This window comes from Xenopus laevis, chromosome 7L (assembly GCF_017654675.1).
Source record: "Xenopus laevis strain J_2021 chromosome 7L, Xenopus_laevis_v10.1, whole genome shotgun sequence".
In the NCBI taxonomy this organism is placed as follows: Eukaryota; Metazoa; Chordata; class Amphibia; order Anura; family Pipidae; genus Xenopus; species Xenopus laevis.
Window position 1 is genome coordinate 82,209,839 of NC_054383.1, and position 21,129 is coordinate 82,230,967.

Consider the following 21,129-nt stretch of genomic DNA (forward strand, 5'->3'; position numbering starts at 1 on the left):
GGTTTCCCTGAATCTCCCTGCATGTGATCATATACTGTTCCAAAGCAGCTGCATTTTTTCCTTGCAACTCCCAGCATTTGATCATAAACTGTTCCAGAAGGCCAGCTGTAGCTATATTCTCCCTGCAACTCATCTAATTATATACTTTTTCAGAACAATAGCTGCACTTTTACCTTGCAACTCCCTGCACCTGTTCATAAACTGCTGTTCAGGAAAAAAATGCAGTTTTTTTTGCTGTCACAAATTACAGCAAAACTATTCAAAAATAATCAGTACCTGAGTATGTGCAGTGTCACTTATACCCAAAATATGGCTTAACAAAATCCAAGATGTCAAAGGAAACATTGAACAATAATGATTGACCTCTAACATATACAGGTAGTTTCACTTTTCTGTATTTTCAACGAAGAATGAAGAAAGAGTAGGAGAAACATTCTTTTTAATACATTTCTATACAATCTTTTTATACAACATTACATATCTTGAGTTTACCCATGTGAAGCCCATTGTACAGACTCTCTTGGTACCTGGAATGTTTGAATACTTTGAATAATATAGATCTACTACTATTTTACCCTCATTTTGGATCAAGTGTTGCCTCATGCTTCCCTGTCGTCCTCCAGACTAGTGGATGCTCCTACTTGAATTTTGTGCCCGTTTGGTTTGCTCAGTTTCTGCACCATGTCTCTCAGCATAGTGTTACAGAGAGCAGCATATGGATTTAGTAGAATAAGCTGCTGTTTGGCAAAATCACAGCCTAGCTGGGAAGCTCTCTGGAAGTCTCTCCGTGCTTCATCGTCCTTTCCCTGTAAGCGTAGAATCAACCCACGCTGTACCAAGGCCTGGCGTCCTGCAACCCCTACAATCCCACTGAGTTCCACTGCATTATTTAAGTCTTCCAGAGCACCTAGGATAGAAAGGAGCCAAACCAACATTATTTTAGAGAGATAAAGTAAACATTTATTCTGCTGTAGACATGGGGTACCACCACAGACTTGGCAAAAAAGTAAAAAATAAAAAGTATAAGAGAGAGCTTTCTATTCTACCTAAACACCCATGTAGGGTTACTACAGAAAGAGAGGTTAAAGTGTATATATATTGAAATATAGAAATGACTTGTACCAATACTATATTATTACTGTATATACATGCAGTTAGCTGGCTTTCTGATAGGCCATAGCTATTTTCAATATAATTATTTCCAAGAACTCCCAGAAACATAAAAATGAGAGACTGATCATCATTTTTTTTTACTAGACACTCACTTATGCACAGCAGAGCAAGATCGCAAGCCTAAGCCCAAACAGGGGAAGCCTGGCAATGAGATAAAATGGCAGTACCTGGATTATCAAGCTATGGAGTCTGTGTACTTGAAATGCCAGGGCCTATGTTGAATCCCAGTTCTGGCTTGGAGCAAGTCATTCACCTCATGACTAGTAGGTTGAGCCTGATTTTTAGTGAATTTGCGGAGAAACCTTTTTGAAATCATTAGTGGTAGAAACCCACTCACTATTTAGTTATAAAGAACAGAGTGGTATCGGTTAGAAACAAAGAATCTGGACACAGGTGTACCATGTATTATTTATATATATATATATTTGTTGATCAAGCACCTAAAAATAAACAGTTTATTGGTGTAGGGACTGGTAAGTTAGCTTCCCTTTTAAAAGTATATTCCCCAAAAGGATTGGCCATCTATGTGGGCCTCATTATATGTTTAGACAGTTTTGGGGGGGTCCTTAGATATAGCAGGGATATAGTAGAGAAATAAGCTTCCCTTCATGGGTGACAGTATGACGTCTATAGTTCTTTAGTTTGACCACTAGGGGGCAATATGTAAAAAGTATATGAGCTGAGCAAATGTGCTCTGGTCAATCTTGTACCCCTTACCTGAGCAGGCAAAAAGGGTCTGGTGGAACCTAGGTAGGTTGGGCCCAGTAAGTGCTCCAACAACCCCCCTTTTGTATTGGGCCTAGTTAGTGGTAGGGTATACTTTTTAATAGGTAGCGCTAGTAGTGACAGGTAGGAATAGATTTATCCAATCAGCCTGACGCTCCACCAAGAAGTATTAGTGGGACTAGGTTCTTGGTGCTCTATTGTCCCGAAGTAGGGAAACAAGTATACAGACAAAGAGACTAGGAATGTATCTCTGGGTTCCACTCAAGACTGGCCCAGAATGATGGCTGCTCTGTTCTTATTGATTACTGGCTGACCAGCATTGTTTGCTGTGAGTATATCTTTAACTACCACTCTGTATGTACTATCTTGCATTTCTTCTATGGAACCCCTATGTGGAATTAATAAATCCATTCATGGTTAAGAACCACTGGTGTCCATTTATTGTCTGAACTCTGTGAGGTATAGTTCAGCAGCACCATGCCTCCACTGAAATCGAGGACCCACTCCAGAGTACTGAGAGTGTCATCTAGGGCAATAATCAGTAAAGCTTATAGATTATGGAGCAAAGGGCCACTTTATTTTACTATGGTGTTACTATGGCAACAAACATTTTTATTTCATATGTTAGAGGTTTCATTCTACAGTTCTGTAGAAAGCCATGAATAAAATTAAAAGGAGAACTAAAGCCTAAAGGAATTGTTCAGTGTAAAATAAAAACTGGGTAAATAGATAGGCTGTGCAAAATAAAGCATGTTTCTAATATAGTTATTTAGGCAAAAGTTTAAACTGAAAAGCAGGAAGTAGTGTTCTGTTCTGTTAGACATCCAGTCACTTCAGCCTTTATAGATTACATTTTGGCTAATTAACTATATAAGAAATTTTTTTTTATATTGCACAGCCTATCTTTTTACCCAGTTTTCATTTTTACACTGAACTGTTCCTTTAACTAAGGAAGTAGGCTTGACATTTTTTACATTATACTCTGAGCTTCTATAGCAGCCCAACTTTAGGCTGGTGCAATAAGTTCAGTATATAGAATATGGCATGTTTAGTCATATTCATTTTTATGGTTTAGTTTTCCTTTAATACCACTGTCTGGTATGCAGTTTTGGTGTTATCTGCTTTTTTGCCATTCAATGGCTGCCTCCTGCTGCCATACAGCACATTATTTGTTTTAGTAGTGTTTCTAAGCAAAAACATAATTTTCATTAGTGCAGGGTAACAATATATTATACTTAAATGTATAAACACACCAAGGGGCACATTTACTAAGCTCGAGTGAAGGATTCAAAGTCAAAAAACTTCAAAGTTTTTTTTGGGGTACTTCAACCATCGAATAGGCTACTACGACATTCGACTACGACTTCGAGTTCGATTCGAACTAAAAATCGTTCGACTATTCGACTATTCGATAGTAAAAGTACTGTCTCTTTAAAAAAAACTTCAACTACCTACTTCGCCACTAGGACCTTCCCCATAAGTTTTCTAAGCTTTTTCTGATCGAAGGAAAATCCTTAGGTATTTGCGGTAAATCCTTTGACTTCAATATTCGAAGTCGAAGGATTTTACTTCGAGGGTCGAATATCGAGGGTTAATTAACCCTCGATATTCGACCCTTAGTAAATGTGCCCCATATAGTTAACTGGTCTTTTAAAAAATCAGGGAGGATTCCTTCTGTTTGCTGGTCTTCAGTGATTGGATTTGAGGTACAAGACCATGAAGGCCCATGTAGTATATTAGTATTTCAATTTTCATTTACCTTTCACATCCCCTTGTAGTCTCAGAGCCTGAGCTCTGTTGTTGTAAGCAGATGCTCGCTCAGGGAGGAGAGCAATGGCTTCGCTGAATTTTAGAATAGCTGTTGTCACATCTCCAGACTCCGCTGCTTTCACCCCATCTCTCTCTAGGTCCTGGGCCTGCTGCAAGATAGCAATGGGGAATCTCTCATCTGTTATAGGAGGGGTAAAGAAATAGTACATGGTTACACATAAGAGGATAAAGTGAGTCTTGCCTATAATTAAAAAATAAGTCTCACTACACACAGGTGGTAACAAAACACAATATTACAACAATATGTCTCAGCAGTAATAGAGTCTTGGTGCTAAACTGGCCTGCCTGCAGTCCAGAACGATCACCAACTGAAAACTTTTGGCTTGTTATGAAATGAAAAATACTACAAAGGAAACCCAAATTGTTGAGCAGCTGAAATCAAAAATACAGCAACTGGTCTCCTCAGTTCCAACTTTTTTGAAACATGTTGCTGGCATCAACTTTAAGGGGGTTATTTACTAAACTCAAAAAAAAAATTTTAGTGGGAAAAAAAACACAATTTTTTCTGGATTTAATTTACCCCGAGGATGGAAAAAGTCAGAATCCGAAAATCCGTCATCTCAGACCTGCCAAGGTTGCAAATAAGTCAATAGGAAAAGTTCCAAAGATATCTTGATCTGGGATGTGTTTTGAGCAATAATCCAAAGATTTTGTGGTTTTTGGGAAAAAAAATCAGAAAAAAAGAAGTTTTTAGGTGGAAAATCCAAAAAATTGTATGATTTGTTTTTTTCTTCACTATTTTCTCGAGTTTTTTCCCCAGCAAACAACATTTTCAGAAAAGTGTATTATTAAATCCCATGCGGATTTGGATTTTTTTTCAGAAAATACTGAGGTTAATTTGGACTTTGATAAATAACACCCTAAAACTTGAGTATATTTTGCAGAAAACAATAAAACATATCTCAGTGTCCTTATTTGGTGTGTTGGCTTTTATACTATGTTCAGTGAAATATATGGTTTAAATGATTTGCATATCATTGCATTCTGGTATTTATTTATATTTGACACAGTGCCCCAACTTCTTTTGGGGTTATATTTGTGTGGGGCCTCCCATGAGCACAAGTGCGCAGTACCAAAATCTTTGTAGGTTTTACTAGGACAAAAAGTACTTTTCATGTAGGTGATAGCTTACTTAAATAAATAAATTACTTGGACTACTGTTTTGGACAGGCACAGTAATGTATGGTCAGCTTTACTTGGTGCCCCCCTAACTCACACACACACACACACACACATATATATATATATATATATATATATATGTATATATCTTGGACATACTTGCTTCATTCTTTACTCACATGCTGTTAGCCAGCCTGTACACAGTATGAGATACAGATCTTGGGTTTTGTTATATTTACTGTTAACATAAAATGTGTATTTGTCTTTCTTTTTGTGGACTTTGTGTTCTAAAACTTGTCAAAAAGTCTGCAGGATTAATTATTAATTTCAATTGAAAAAAATTTGAAAAAGAAAGAAAGAGATACAGATCTTAATCTCCAGTGAATATAGTTACATTCCTAAAACCAAACTCACCCAAATCTGCATTCTCTGTAGTGTCACCTGTGTTCTGCTCATCAAGGTTTCCGAATGGCACATTGGGGTTGAATATGGCATGGAGGACTGCTAAATCATTTGGGGTGCACATTCTGTCAGCAGAGCAGTTATAGCAACACAACCCCTCTGAAAAAACAGCAGAGAGCTAAAGCTCAGATAACATTATCTTTTGGAATCTTGGGCGGGACACTGCCAACCAATAAGAGTGAGGGGTGGAAGTAGCTTTTGACCACATGTAGCTCACATCTGTTTGTACTAACACAAAAAATTAAGAGAGGGGGAGAAAAGGGGGGGAAAATAATGTGTGTGCAGGCAAATCCAGTTTGAACATTTTTGTACACTTAATAAAATATCATGTCCAGTTAAAATTGTATTTGATAGAGAATCTGTCTACCTACATATATTGCCCCCTCCTTTTAGGAACAAACATATTCGGTGGCTTTTTGCAGGGCAGAATATCTGTCTGAACCTCACTTGTTTATAAGTGACATAATTGCAGCTGGTTTGTTGCAGCCAGTTCCCCGGTGTTTCTGGTTAGCCTAATGGCTTATTGCCACGTAGCAGCACTATTGAACCAATTACTTAATATAAGTAACTTTACTTTTTATTCCCATTATTTCTTTATCAAATATATTTACACTTTGACAATATTAGGATACCCTGAGTGAGTCTGTTTTATAACAAAACAGCAGTTGGAAGACAAGAAAGATCATTCTGTCATTGTTCACACCCAAAAGTTTTTGCAATATGAAAGAATATATAATTCTAATCAGCTTGCAAATGTACGATCACTGCAATTTTTAGGGGTATTAAAGTTACAGGTATGGGACCAGTTGTTCTAAGATGAAACCCGCTATCCGGCGCTGATCCAAGTATCATGCAGAATCGCTTTTTGAAAAATGTGGCTTTATTCAAACACACAGTGCGAGATACATGGCAGTGGGTATGTGCAGAAACTAACGCGTTTCGTGCCCGTGTGGCACTTCCTCAGAGTATGGGACCAGTTATTATCCAGAATGCTTGGGACCTGGGGTTTTCCAGATAACGGATCTTTCCATAATTTGCATCTTCATACCTTAAGTCTACTAGAAAATCCTTACGGAACATATTCCACAGTTTATTGGATCTGACATCTTCAAACAAAAATAGTTCCATTGTAGATTGGCAGGTTGAATATCTTTCATTTACCATTGTTGTGATCTGAGCATTTGCGCCAAACTATCAGATCAGACCGATATCTTCCAAGCTTAAGGCGGGCATATTGGGGATTGGTATGGTTTTCAAACAAGCAGATTTATCAAGGGTCGAATAGCAAATTTGAATTCAAATTCGAATTTTCGAGTGCCAAAATTAACATATTCTAATTTTAGTCCCCCTATTAGAATGTAAAATTGAATGTGAGATTTATCACACCTGGACCACAGAAACAGTCCTAATTCGATTATTCATCACCTAAAACCTGCCGATTTGATTTACAAGTCAATGGCAGAGGTCCATTGAGCCATGTGGAGATGATAATAGGCTTTTTTTTGGGAGAAAAACTTGATTCAAACATTGAATATGAATTGAATACGATTAAAATTTTCAGGTCGGAACATTCAATTTTCTTAAATAACCTCCTGGTTGCATTGTGAGTATATATGAATTTAAAAAATTCATATGAATTCGAATTTTGACCTTCGATAAATGGGCCTCCAAGTGTATGGCTGAAAGTAAAGTCTGTTATACACACTGAGTTCCCAAACTGTGTTCTCAAAGGCTGAATATACATGTAGTAGAGGGGAAATTACAACCTTATCTTCACCTAAGTGAAGAATTAAGGTGGCCATAGACATAAAAAATTACAATCTTTTGGTAGCAAGAAAGATTGTTCGCTTTCAATACAGACATTTAGAACTGAATTGTCAGATTTACTGGTAGAAACCATAGAATTCTACCTGTATCTGGTGAGTCAGCAGTAAACAGTGGCCAATGTTTAGGCACCTTTAAAAATTTTCCAACCTGCCCGATTGACGAGATGACCGATATCCAAGTCTTCTGCCAATATCGGTCAGCTTGTCTCCTGCCATACATGCACCGCACTTTGTTTAGTCTGCCAATATCTGTGAGTCTATGGCCAACGTTGATCAACTGCAACCCACAAAACATTGATATTACTGTACTAAACCTGCCTTGCTTCAAACAAGAGACCATACATAGGTAGATAAAAACTGCCAGTTTATTGATATGTGTATGGGGCTCACCAATGGTCCTGTCCAACTAATACCTGGCCAAAAATCGTCCAGATATAAATCGGGCAGGCTTGATTTTCCCATTTGGCAAGAACTGCCTTGGCTCATTGATGTGTTCCTCTCCCAAAGGCCTTCATTTACCTTTGTTATTATCTGATCGTTGACCAACATTTGGATCAGCCCAATGATCCCCTTACCCTGCAGTGCCTTCGGCGGGGAGGCTGCCACATGCCTCCTGGTCCCTTCAACGCCGGTTCTCCTATGGCACGCGCGGCCGTGCACTTTGGGGGTTTATGCGCCACAATGGCGCAAAATTCGAATTATTTAAAGGGATCTCAGTATTGGAAACATGGCCCGTTGTTAGGTTCTATTTAGCTTGTTCCTGGCTGTATATTCCTAGTGAATCCTGCTGATCTTCTGGTTATTGACCCTTGCCTTGCTTGACTATTCTGAACTCTGTATCCAGACCCTTGCCTGCCTGTTTATTCTGAACTCTCCAATCTTAACCTTGCCTGCCTGACTATTCTACATTCTCCAATCCTTCCTGATCCTAGCCCGTTTGTCCATTCCTAAAACTCTGCCTGCACCGACCTGGCCTGTCTGACTATTCTTAACTCTATTTGTGCTGGCCCGGCCTACCTGTTCCTCGCTGTGTTATCTGGCCTGTCTTCCAAGTTGAGTTGTCTTCCATTCCAGTATCCTTGTAAAACGATTGTGCCCCTTTGCTCGTCCAGAACCTTTAGCTTTGCTCCCCTCTCTCTGGCGGCTTCCAATTAGCCGATGGCTACTCCCGAGGTGAAAGGCGGCTGTTAAAGGCAGAAGCAAGGGCCGAGACCAGGATGCCTAGCAATTGGTTCTGCCTTTAGGGTCCCGAACGTGAAAGCAGATTTATGGTCAGCTGTCAACATTGAAGATTGTACTCCTATCAATGCAAATTCATACGGATTAGTAGGGGGCTAAATCCCTGTTAAAGCCCACGTGTGCCATTTGCCTAAATGTGTACTGTATAATATTTAGTTTGATTTTTGGGCTTTTTTTCTGACTTTTTTTCTCAAATTGCAGCTTTGCTGTTATTTGTTTTTAGAGATGCACCGAATCCAAAAAAAAAAAAAAAAAAAAAAAAAAAAAAAATCGATTTACTTTTTGTCACACAACAAGGAAGTTAAAAATGTTTTATTCTTTTTTACTCAATTTTCCTCTAATTTACATATGCAAATTAGGGTTTGTTTTCACCTGAATCCTAAAATAGTGAATTTGGTGCATCCCTACTTGTTTTTTAATTGTACCAAAGACATATTCACAATTGCGTGTTAGCTCTGGTACAAAAATGATCTTCGTTGGTATTTATGAAACTCTTATAAGCTGAGTGAGGATAGCACAGTGTGGAGAAAGGTAAACTGAAATTGCACATGCAAGTCTGCAGTTTCATCAACTACTCACAGCCATTTTGCAACTTAGTTCCCATCAATTTCAACATACTTTGGAAGTCTAGGGTGCAGTATAGTAACTTGGGTGTGCCAGGCCCTCCCGTGCTACGAGACTGCTGGGGTGGTGTGAAATAATGGTGGGGTTGTAAACTTTTATTCCCCAGAAACCCTCCAAATGCCTCACTCCCTGCTGGTCCTATCTGTGTACCTTGCTAGAAACTGCAGGGTTGCTTGGCAGACATCTCTGCCACTTCTAGTCCTCTTTTGTTTGAGTTTGTAACATGATAATGTGCATTTGAAGGTAATCTGGACCTAGCTTCAACTTCTGCTGTGCATTTTCAAGACAGTTATACAAATAGGAGCAGTTGTAAGTGTCGAGGAGCTAACAAGGTGCAATTTAAAATATAAATTAAACATATCTGGTGGGAAAAAATCCTTTATTACACGTGAAACAAATAGACCAAGGTCCAGGTGACAGAATTGTAGATTCATATGTCCACTATTCAGTGAAGTGCTGGGGCAACCATTTATTTTCAGAGTGTAGTATGTCAGCCATTATCAATGAGATAAGTGCAGATAACAGGGACCATTACATACCAAACATCAATTCCATGAGAGCTAAAGAGGAAAAAAAACATTTAAAAAATACATATTTTATGCATTAAAATATATTGTATGGGTCTGTTAAAGGAATTGTTCAGGGTAAAAATAAAAACTGGGTAAATAAAAAATGTTTCTAATATAGTTAGTCAGCCAAAAATGTATCAATAAAGGCTGGAGTGACCAAATGTCTAACCTGATAGCTAAAACCCAACTTCCTGCTTTTTTGCTCTCTAACTCAGTTTCTAGAAGTGGGGCTAGTCCAAACTTGCATGGGGGGGGGGAGGGAGTTCATTTTATGGGAAAGGCAGTCGAGAAATTCCTCATGAATCTGTTTCTTATTAAAATTTTAACTTTTACTTTCCATAAAGAGTAAGTTGACCTTTACATATCCAGACAATTTGCAGTTGGTATTTTTTTTCAATAAATAATGTAAATTTTTCTTGCAAATAAGACCTTTTGCTTTTCAGTTTTACATTTATACTGTTCCTTACACTCCACTCACTCTCACCTGGTTTTTTCATGCTTCTCCTTAGCACATGCAGCAAATCATCAGATAGTGCATGCATCTCATTTCTGAATTTTCTGCGCCCTTGACGAGTTAGTTTCCACAAGCAAGAACGTCTGTGTCCATCTGCACAAACCCAACCAGAACTCTTTTCAAAGCTACTACTGAAACAAAGGTTATGGCGAACAGTGTTCTTCCAGCCATCTGGAGCAATCCGGAAAAATGGAAAGTGGTCTCTGAAGTAGAAGTAAGGTTATACAGTAGTTTTTTTTAGAAAATAACTAAACCCACTCCCATCACCCTTTATGACTTTAAAACATTTTTTCTTTTATATTGTGGCGCTATCTATATATCTAATCTTTCTGATTTGAACATGGACCCCTTCCCACTCTGTTCATCACCTTGTTACATTTCCAGTTTTTACACTCTTGCCCCATCTACTCATCCTCCCAGTTTCCTAATTCAGAATACAGGCGATATTGACCTCCCAGTCCTAGCCCTATCTTAATGTGGCCATACATGGAGAGATCCGCTCGTGGCAATGTCGTCAAACGAGAGGATCTCTCGCCGATATGCCCACAATATCGGGCTGATCCGATCATGGGCCCAACGATCGAATCCTAACAATGGCCAATGGTTGGATCACGGGACCGCATCAATGGGATTTTGAGTCGACTTTCAGCCAGATATCAATCGGGGAAGCCCGTCGGAGGGCCCCATACACAGGCCAATAAGCTGCCGATTTGGTCTGTCGGCAGCTTTTATCGGCCTGTGTATGGCCACCTTTACTCATTCAAGTCCATTCTCATCTTCATTACGGACTCATGATCATGATACTCTGGAAAGTATCTCTAACATTCTGTCCTCGACCATTCATGTATATTTTTTAAGGATCTCATCCACTCATTTTGCTTTAAATAGCAGCTGTTTTGCAAATATCAAATACTTAATTAACAGACTCAGATCTTTCGTAACAGTGTCCACCTGGATGAATCAAAGGCACTTCAAATTGAACCTAACCAAAACTGAACCGATTATGACGTGATTATTAACCCCGTGACTCCTCCCTCTTTTATCATAGCAACACTACTGTCAAAAACAGTTTCTTCTTCCTACACAATACTGCCAAAATCCATCCTTTTCTTTCACAAGAAACAGCTAAGACACTCATGTATGCTCTCATCATATCCCACATAAGCTCCCCATAGACGCGACGATTCTTCTTGCTAAACGACCGGTTTTAGGGAAGTCTGACCAATCCTTCGAAATTATCGTGCGGTTAGTGGGATTTGAACGATCGTACATCTTACGATTGTTCGGCCGACATCTGTCAGGAAATTGATCGGCCAGGTCAAAAAATCTTTGTCGGTCCCAGTGCAATCTATCTATGTTTGCAGGGCCAAGCAGGCAGCTGCCCTTTGTTTTCCTGGCATATTGGTCTTTTTAATTGATGGTCAATTCGTAATTGATCGTGGTCTCACGATAAAAATCTCAACATCTATGGCCAGCTATAGACTACTGAAACTTGCTACTGACTGGTTTACCCAATTGATACTTCTCCATAGTCTGCATTTAATTCTGCTGCTTAAATCCTTCTCCAGTTATCCAAGAAAACAGGCCCCGCCGCTTCTAAAATGCACTCCTTGCATTTGGAAATGAATCCCTGAGACTATCTCTTGCAGCACTTGTATAATATCTGACATTAAAGAGGCAACAATTAGATTTAAGATCTATAGGGCAGGGACAACCTACCTTTTGTCTCTAACACTGACCACTTTAAACGTAAATATAACTATATTTTGTATATCTTTTTTATTCTTGTATTTCCTGTTTTTTCTATTAAATGGTATCCAGCACTGCTCTGTAAAAGTAGCACTTTATTAAAAATAAATATACAGACGGAGATTGGAACTAGTTCAATTTATTTTTTGTCAGTAAAGTGCCCCATATAGTAATAGAGATGGGATAAAACAGGAGCTTAAGCATGGAGTCTATGATGACTGAATCGCAAACATTTTTTTTTTTTTTTTTTTTTAACATTTGCTCTGTGTCCTACACTATGCTGAATCACCCCAGGTCTATGTGCTCTAAAATGGTGTGCATAGACTTGGGTGTACCCCATGATAACAACTGTCTGCCTTTGGCAGAACTGTATTCACGAGAGGCAGGTGGAAGAAGGCATGTAGGTGCCCCCCCCTCAAACAATCCCCTATCTTGAATGTCATCCAGATGCAGGCTGCGATAGAGATCTGTACTTCCCACCTGTTCTATTGCAGGCAGTGAAAATAAGGTTGCCTTGTGAATACCAACGTTGATCTCTGAGCCTAGTATTAGTTACATGTATTTATAAGGTGCCAACATATTCCGCAGAGTAAAATAAATTGGTGTACACATTGAACATACAATACAACCAATAACAGATACAAGCGATGAAAGAGGGCCCTGCCCAAACACCCACATGCACTACTATCAAGCAAAGATACCAGAGTAACAGGTGGAAACCCGTACAGACAGACGAGACGTGAAAATACAAACTCTTTAAACATTGTGACCTAGTGAGGGTCAAACTTGGGACAAAGGGATCAACCACTAATCCACCATGCCATTTCAGGAAACTTCCAATATAGTAGTAGCAGATGTGATGAATATTTGCAATTCCAGGAGGATCCTATAAGCAGGTCTGGACTGAGAATTAAAATAGGCCCTGGCATTTTAGGTACACAGAGGCCCAGTCAGAACCCACAGATTGCCAGTCTGGGCCTGCCTATAAGGAACAAAATGAAAAAAAAAAAAAAAAAAAAAAAAAAAATCACAGCTATTCCCCAGCTGTCTCACCTGACAAAACTATAGATTTGCTGCACATTTAGGCATCCATCCTCACTATTTCTCAGTGCAAGCGAGATTAAGTTGCAGTAATTAAGTGGGGGGCGAGCCCATGATTCCAGTTCGGTTAAGCCTTTTTGGACCCTCAGCTTTTTACCCAGACACTTGGCTCTCTTGTGCTTGTTTTTGGGTTGGCAAGGGTTATAAGAATCATCATTGTCATCATCAGTCATCTGTAATATAAACAAAATAAATACAACTAAATGCACATTTCTGAACAAGTTATAACTTAAGTCAAATAATTGTCTTTCCTTCTTTAATCTGCTTAATCAGATACATAAAAAGGTCTCCTATATTCTACATTAGACTGAAAGTTTAAGAGTTTCATCAAACACACAGGGGAAACCAAATTTAAGAGACTGGGATTTACACCAAGCATAACTGAAACTGCAAAGGTGCTCAAAGACAATATATTTTTTAAGGGATGTGTAATGAGTAGTGCATTTACCCGACGATCAGAAGGCACCCCTTCATAGAATTTGCCTTGTCCATGTAGAGCAGTGGCTGTCAACTTTTTCAGTTAAGCATAAAGGTCTACTCTTTGGTCAGAGACGTAGCCTTTGGCCATGCCACCCCATTAACTCATGAAATGGGTACAAATATAGGAAAGAATCATTATGCACCATAATGAGTAGGAAAGGAACATCTTGATTCAAAATGTAGTGAATGTCTGAAGCGAGATGTAACGTTACAATTTATTGTTTTGTCTACCACAGCTAATGCTATAACATCTTATAGAAGTGTCTTTAATTGCCACAAGTGAGCAATGATCCCTTATACTGCTATTCATAAACAAAAAAAAAAAAATTCACATTTAAAAGAATCTTTGCTTTTACTATAAACACATTCAAATTTCCTAATCAGGGCTTATACTACTAAAGTTTGCAGGGTACACCCCAGGGGGCTTAAGTTATTAACTCAATGTCACTTGAATGGTGCCCCAATTAAAACATGCCCCCAACATGCACAGTCATGCCCCTGATTAACCCCTGTCATTGTACTGTACTCCCCTGATAGCAACCCTGCCCCTAATTACCAGATCACTGCAGGAGGTTGGTGCTTCATCCTCCGAATCCTCCACAGTAGAATATTCAACAGATAGCTGCCTCTGAAGCTGCAAGGGTGGAGAGGTCAATTCAGGTGCAGGGGGGATACGGTTGATCCACTCAGGGCATGGAATCACCAAGTTGGGGTCCACAACAAGCCACAGGCTGGGGCGGAATTTGCATTCTGGGGATTAAAGGTTAACAGAGGTTTATGCTGCAATACAGGTATGGGATCTATGTGGAATGCTTGAGACCTGGGGTTTTCCATGTAAATAATTTAGTTTTGATCAAATACAAGAGTATAGTATTATTGTTAATAATAATAATAATAATAATAATGATAATAATATTATTATTATTATTACAGAGAAAAAAAAACAGGAGGGAGCTTCTGTTGCAGGTGGGCACATGCCTGTGCATAAGTGTCACAGCCACACATGATGGGTCAATATACTCAAATTGTTCACTATTCCAGTCAAAGCTATAATTGGGTACTTGATACAACGTGTAAATATTTTGTATATAGAAAACTCAATAAGACAAAGACTCTAATGCGGCGCAGCGCCTAGCGAGGCGCGCCGTGACTGTGAGGGAGAGAGAGGGAGCGCTTACCTGCCCCCCTGCGCGTCGCTGCGATGACGTCATCGATTGGCGCCGTCCTCTTATATTAGTGCTGCGCGCAAGTGCGCATTCTCTTTTGCCTGCCTCCCTCCCCTATGCAACGAGCGTTTTCTGGGTAAGATTAGGGGGTTCATCAGCAGCAGCATCCCACCCACCCACCCCCTTTGTTTTTCATTTAGACATGCTAAGCAGTTCTTTTAACTTTGTTGATGTCTGTTTCATTTTTACTATTCTGCTAAGAAATTGTCACAGCGAAAAAAGTTTTGATCCTTGCCTCACCACTTTATTAAAAAAGAATGGTTATCACATGCCCATTGCTCTTGCAATGGCCAGCATTGGTGTTTTCTCGAGTTGAATAAAGGGTTAAGTCGGTTTAACAAATATGTGTTTATAAAGGTGCAAGGATCTTTATATAAAACATGTTTAATAAAAGCTGTGTCCGACCTTCATCCACAAGTTAGCCTCCGAGTTCTTTATTTGGGCAATTCAAGTTTAAAAGAAAAGGGGGGGGGGATTGGTGTTCTTCCCTACAGTCAAGTAATAGATTATAACTAGATTGTATTCTAAAACTCACACCTATTTACACTATTTTGTAAAAGTGTGCATTTAAGACAGTGGCGTAACTAGTTGTTACTGGGCCCCATAGCAAATTCAATTTAGGGCCCCAAAATATTTATAAGTTGGCCTATTTTACCAAGATATGTTAAAATTGCTAATTAATTAGGGTCTCACTGGGCCCCCTACACTCCTGGGCCCCCCTGCAACCGCAGGGTCTGCTTCCTCTATAGTTACGCCCCTGATTTAAGAGTACCTATTTTATTCATTTTTATAGTATAAATTACATATTAAAATACTACATCAGTTTACATATCTCACTGCTCTCTTTATTCAGGAGCACATTTAAATCCAATTGTTTATGCTGCCAAAAAGGTTGATGAATAAAATACACGCCATGCATTTGCAGATACAGGCGTGTGTAATACTGCATACCCAGAAGTGACTCGGGCAGAAGTGGTGTCACATGCATGTACAGACTTTTCCTGAAGCCAAAAATACTGTGTTGCACATGAGCACATTGTTCCTGCTGACATCACTGAAACGTTCTGCACAGGTTGGATTTTTGCCACAAATGGTCAGAAATCATGGAAAATTGGCAGAAATTGGGGGTATTACGGAAAAGCGATGCAAGACCTGAGGACAGAGCCCGAAATCTTAAACTCCCTGGAAAAGAGGGGGTGGGGGGGGGGTTGACAGCTCTGCATTTGTGATCAAATATAGAATGAATCCTATGTGCCACAACCAGGAAGTCACTATTTGTTAGCCCTACTGGGTCCCATATAGGCAGAACAAATGTCCAATATACAGATTAATAACTCCCACATGCTCCTGAGTGCAGGACAAAATTACTGAATACAAAATATAGTTCAGAGTAAATTGATAGGGCTCTAAAATAAATACAACATCAATATAAGTATCCCACCACTCTCTTTATTCATGAAAGCATTTAAGCTAGTTGTTTGTGCTGCCAAAAAGGTTGGATGAATAAAATATGCCATGCATTTGTGATCAAGTATAGAATGAATGGCACAACCAGGAAGTCACTATTTGTTAGCCCTACTGGGCCCTGTATAGGCAGAATATACATTTGAACTCACAATTTAAATTGTCTGTTAGTGTGCATTTAGTGCAATAGCCCCCAGACTATTCCCCCCCCCCAAAAAAAAAAAGCTGTTTGTCAGCCCATGCCACACATCACTAGTGGAAACCATAAATGCATGGCTGTTTTTGTTCTCTCTACCATATACAGGTATGCCCAGAATACTTGGGTCCCGGGGTTTTCGGATAACTGATCTTTCCGTAATTTGGAGCTTTATTATTATAAAAAAAAAAAAAAATGTATTGCACAACTGTAATATTACAGATATTTTAGGAAAACAATCAATGTCAGGCTGAAAAGGGTTGTTCACCTGCCAAACACTTTTTTCAGTTCAGTTGTTTTCAGATTGTTCCCCATAAATAAAAGAAATGTATCAACTAAATGATTTAGAACAGTTTACAGGGTTGGGTCGGGTTGGCACCCCCCCCCCCCAAGGCTGCTTCAGAAGGTGAAAAATTACACTTTAATATTAGAAAAACGGTGACACATAGAAAATAGAAAGTAATTGGAAAAAGTCGTTATTTCTGGTGATCTATCGGAAACCAACTAGTTGTTTGAAGGTGAACCACCCCAAGTACTAAAACAAAAAAAAGTGTTGCCATTTCATGTTGTCACAAGGGGGCAGTACAGAACAACATTGTACAAAGAACATTTAAAGGAACAGTTAAGTGTAAAAATAAAAACTGGGTAAATAGATAGGCTGTGGAAAATAAAAAATATTCTAATATAGTTAATTAGCCAAAAATCTAATGTATAAAGGCTGGAGTGACTGGATGTCTAATATAACAGAACTTCCTGCTTTTCAGCTCTCTAACATTTAGTTAGTCAGTGACCTTGGGGGCACATGGCACATAACTATTCAGCGAGTTTGCAATTGATCCTTACCATGCAGGCCTAATTCAAAAGCAATTTTAATAATCAAAAACAGTTGTGCTCATTGCCTGGTAATCAATCACTGGAAACCAAGGGGTATATTTATCAAAGAGTGAAGATCGAGACCGCCACAGTCCCCTAGAGTGAAATTTTGCCACTCTCCCATTCATTTCTATGGGATTTTGAAAGGCGTATTTGTCAAAGGATGAACTTTCACCAATTGATTAATACGCTTTTAAAAATCCCAGGGTGAAGGAATCTAGGATTGCACCAATGGGGAGAATTGGTATCAAGTACAGGTTACGGTTTTATTATTACAAAGAAAAGGGAAATCATCCCATACCCACAACACACTTGCATGCACGTACCTTGAAAGTCACCTTCCTCTGACCTTGTAGGGGACAGTTCTGTACTATGCTGACGTCTCAGGGTGTACCGTTCAACTTTGTCATCAGCACCTATAAAAGCAGGTAATATTCAAACAAAATATAATGTGCAGCTGCCATTTATTTTAAAAAATGACTGCAGAATAAATGGCTCTGTAGGGCTCAGAAATCTTAGTGGGGGATCTGAGTGGTAAGCAAAATCAATAAACGTATGTGAAACGCAAAGCTGAGGGGGGATAGGGGGGTGAATAGAAACGGTTTCTGTGGGACTTACAGCCACGGTAGTTAAACAGTGAGGCATGAAGGGAACAACATGTGCAATACTGATTATAGTTTTATTCATATACAGGTAAGATAACCGGCAAACAGTTTACTGCACCCAGAGCAAGCAATTATAAGGTCACACATTAACCCTGCCAAAGATTGGCACAAACATTTGCACTAATGCTGACCAATTTTCAACATATTGGGATTATGTTTATAAACATTGGGCATATTTGCACCTGGGCAGTAATCAATGGCAATCATTCAGATGTTTGCTTCCATTGTTCTACCTGCAGCTGGTTGAAAATCAATCTTATCACTGATTGGCTGCTGTGAGTTACTGCCCAGGTACAAATCTGCCCAATGTTTATAAATAAGCCCCAACGCGCACTTGCTGTGGTGGTATTTTATTGAGGGGAACTTTTAATGTATTTGGGAAAAGCATATATTTTTTATAGCATATGCATTTTAGAATATTATATATATTATTTTATTACAGTTATGCATTCATGTTAAAGGGTTTTTTTCACCTTTAAATTAACTTAGTATGATGGAGAGAGCGATATTCTGAGAATTTGCAATTGATTTTCATTTTTTTATTATTTGTGGTTTTCTCCAGTTTGCAGTGTCAATATGGTTGCTAGGGTCCAAATTACCATAGCAACCATGTGCTGATTTCCAAAAGAGATGGAATATGAATAGGAGAGGGCCTAAATAGATAAATGAGCAATAAAAAGTACCAATAACAACAAATTTGTAGCCTTACAGAGCATTTATTTCGATTTTGAAATCTGGAAAGAGTCTGAAGAAGAAGGCAAATAATTAAAAAAAAATATATAAACAAGAACAAAATGAAGAGCAATTGAAAAGTTACTAATAATTGAACCACCCCTTTAAGGTATTACAGAATCTACGTATCACTACAAATGTTAAATATACAGCTTAGTAACTCCCAAATGCTCCCACGTGCAGGACAAAACTACAGTGATTAAAAACAAAGAAACTTCAGAGTAAATTGATAGGGGTTTTAATTTTAAAAGAAATACAGCCGCTCTAATGGACAGAAGAAAAAACTGTAAACAGGTCTCTGCTGTATTAATAAAAAAATGGCAGAGGATTGTGATTTTCTGGCAATTTTGGGTAGAACTACACGGATGATTTCCACGTGTTTTGGCGGATCCAACGCACTGCGCCAAAACACAGGTATCAAATCTGATTCAATGGAAAATAAGGTAAATACAAATGTCGGATGGTGTGGTAACGCTCATTCAATGCGTCACAACTTTCGGATGCAGATGCTGCGTCGGCATCCGGCAGTTGGTTTGCGTCAGATGAACACTGAGACACCATCCGACATTGCTATAGCTTGCCTTATTTTCCGTCTCAATCGACTTAACGCCTGCATTTTGACGCAGCGCATCGGATCCGCCGAAAACACATGGAAATCGTCCCTGTAGTTCTACTCTTTAACTCCAAATTGTTCTTGAGGTCACTTTTGTGAATTTCTCCCCAAATGCGTACAAGTGGTGCATCACAAGCTGTGCACTTGTGCATAGACACTCAAAATGTGAGACTAGCAAACACAAACTGTAGTGCGTACAAATAATTTTTTACTTATTCTGATACACCAGTTCTTTAACAGTGTCCACATGGTTTTAAAAAGTGCATAAAAAAGAATTATTGGTGTACAAAATGCTGCACTGCACACATGATGAAACATGCTTAGTAATTAATTTTGGGTCATTCTGCATGACTGCATCTAGGGTAACATGTGCCATGTATGCAAGTCACTGGTTAATTCATCATACAGGGTGTTTTGAAGGGATGCGCTGTAACTATTACCATGCCTTCAATTCACAATGGAAACAGAAGTCCACACTACCTAAACAGGTGGTGGTGTAGTTATTTGAAAATCTTTAGAAATACTTCATTCAAGGGAAGTCACATTATAAACAGGGCATAATTTCTCTACAAACAATTTACGTCTAAGAATTCATATTACTCCATGGAGAAAACCACCAAATAAGAGGGCAATTTACATAAACATTAAAATGACATACCAGCAAAGTACTGATCCGCTGTGATGGATAATTTTAGTTCCTCACTCATATCCCAGTCTTCAAGTGCTGTAGAGAGATGAAGTTTCTCATACGGTTTCCTATTTGCAAACCGCAAATACATTGTTGCTACAAATGTAGTACTATCAATGGAATGTTTTTATTTCAAACAGAATTGTAATATTTTTTTGGGACTCTAAATTTAAAGTGTCTGTAAGATCACATGTAGCGGCCCAAGGAATTCTGTTAACTCCTTCTGTTCCAATCACAGGCTTCTGATACATTATTTTAAGACGTAAATAAAGACTGCTCTTCCTTTAAAAGGGCTGTTACTTTAATTAGGTAAAATTGAAAACACTCATGCAATGACAATTAACTTTAATATGGAAATGCAGGGGTAATTGAAATAACAGTCATTGATCTGGCTTTTTTTCTTACTTATTGCTAGGATCAGTAAGCCTAGCAACCAGATAAGGGTTTAAATGTTAGATTAGTAAGCAGCAGAACAAAAAACCAAACATATATGAAAATATGAAAAATTGCAAACTGTCTTCAGTTTTTTTTACACATTCAAGGGACACACATTCATCCCTAAGAAGACCTGGCTAGGGTTGCCACCTCACCCCTTTAAAACTGAACACATATGGAATCCACAGCCTGCATGGCTAATTATCAAATTCATTTAGGGCTCTTACTGACGAGCGGTTGAAGCTGTGCTCCCTGCATGCCGTTTTTCTGCATTCAGCCGCAGGGGAGCGCAGGAATAGATGCATTATGTTTTTTCCAGTGGGGCTCTAATCACACAGGCACAGGAAAAATGCAGCATGTATGTTGCGTCTCAACCTGCATTCGGCACCTACACACGCCTGTGTGAGTACAGCCCCATTGGGCCCCTGCGGCTGAACGCAGAAAAACAGAATGCAGGGGAGCGCAGCTTCAACAGCTCGTCAGTAAGAGCCCATAGATGCATGCTGCAGACTGAACTGATTTATGTGCAGCCATGCATCATGCATCTAAATGAATTGCTAATTAGCCGTGCAGGCTATGGATTCCATATGTATTCAGTTTTAAAGGGGTGAGCTGGCAACCATACAGCTGCAACCCCTATGTTCCCTCTAATTGCTTCTTTGCTATGTGTGCAAAAACATTCTTTGTGTTTTCACACAAAATTCTTTGTGCATAACACAATTTGTTGTGTCCGCTGGCCTCAAAATTAGTGTGCACATGCACAAGCGCACACCTTTAGAGGGAACATTGCCAGGGAATGCCTTATTTTTATTCTTAATTTTT

General features: G+C 39.0%; 1 protein-coding gene across 3 annotated transcripts; it reads right to left on the reverse strand.

Moving 5' to 3' along the window:
• Positions 1-422: 422 nt before the first annotated feature.
• On the reverse strand, positions 423-20,105 carry foxr1.L (forkhead box R1 L homeolog). Of its 3 annotated transcripts, XM_041568566.1 has the most exons (7): positions 19,843-20,105; positions 17,501-17,590; positions 13,972-14,165; positions 12,888-13,108; positions 10,056-10,288; positions 3,659-3,847; positions 423-907 (listed from the first exon to the last, which is right to left on the reverse strand). In XM_041568566.1, the coding sequence occupies exons 1-7, from the start codon at positions 19,961-19,963 to the stop codon at positions 600-602; spliced, it is 1,356 nt and encodes a 451-aa protein (XP_041424500.1). In that variant the 5' UTR covers positions 19,964-20,105; the 3' UTR covers positions 423-599.
• Between the last annotated feature and the right edge of the window lie 1,024 nt (positions 20,106-21,129).

Coding starts and splice junctions, on each gene's coding strand:
- foxr1.L (XM_041568566.1), bottom strand. CDS start 19,963: ATGTATTTGCGGTTTGCAAATAGGAAACCGTATGAGAAACTTCATCTC. Junction 14,166..17,500: donor AGAGGAAGGTGACTTTCAAG/GTACGTGCATGC, acceptor TTTAATCCCCAG/AATGCAAATTCCGCCCCAGC. Junction 908..3,658: donor ACTACAAGGGGATGTGAAAG/GTAAATGAAAAT, acceptor TTTCTATCCTAG/GTGCTCTGGAAGACTTAAAT.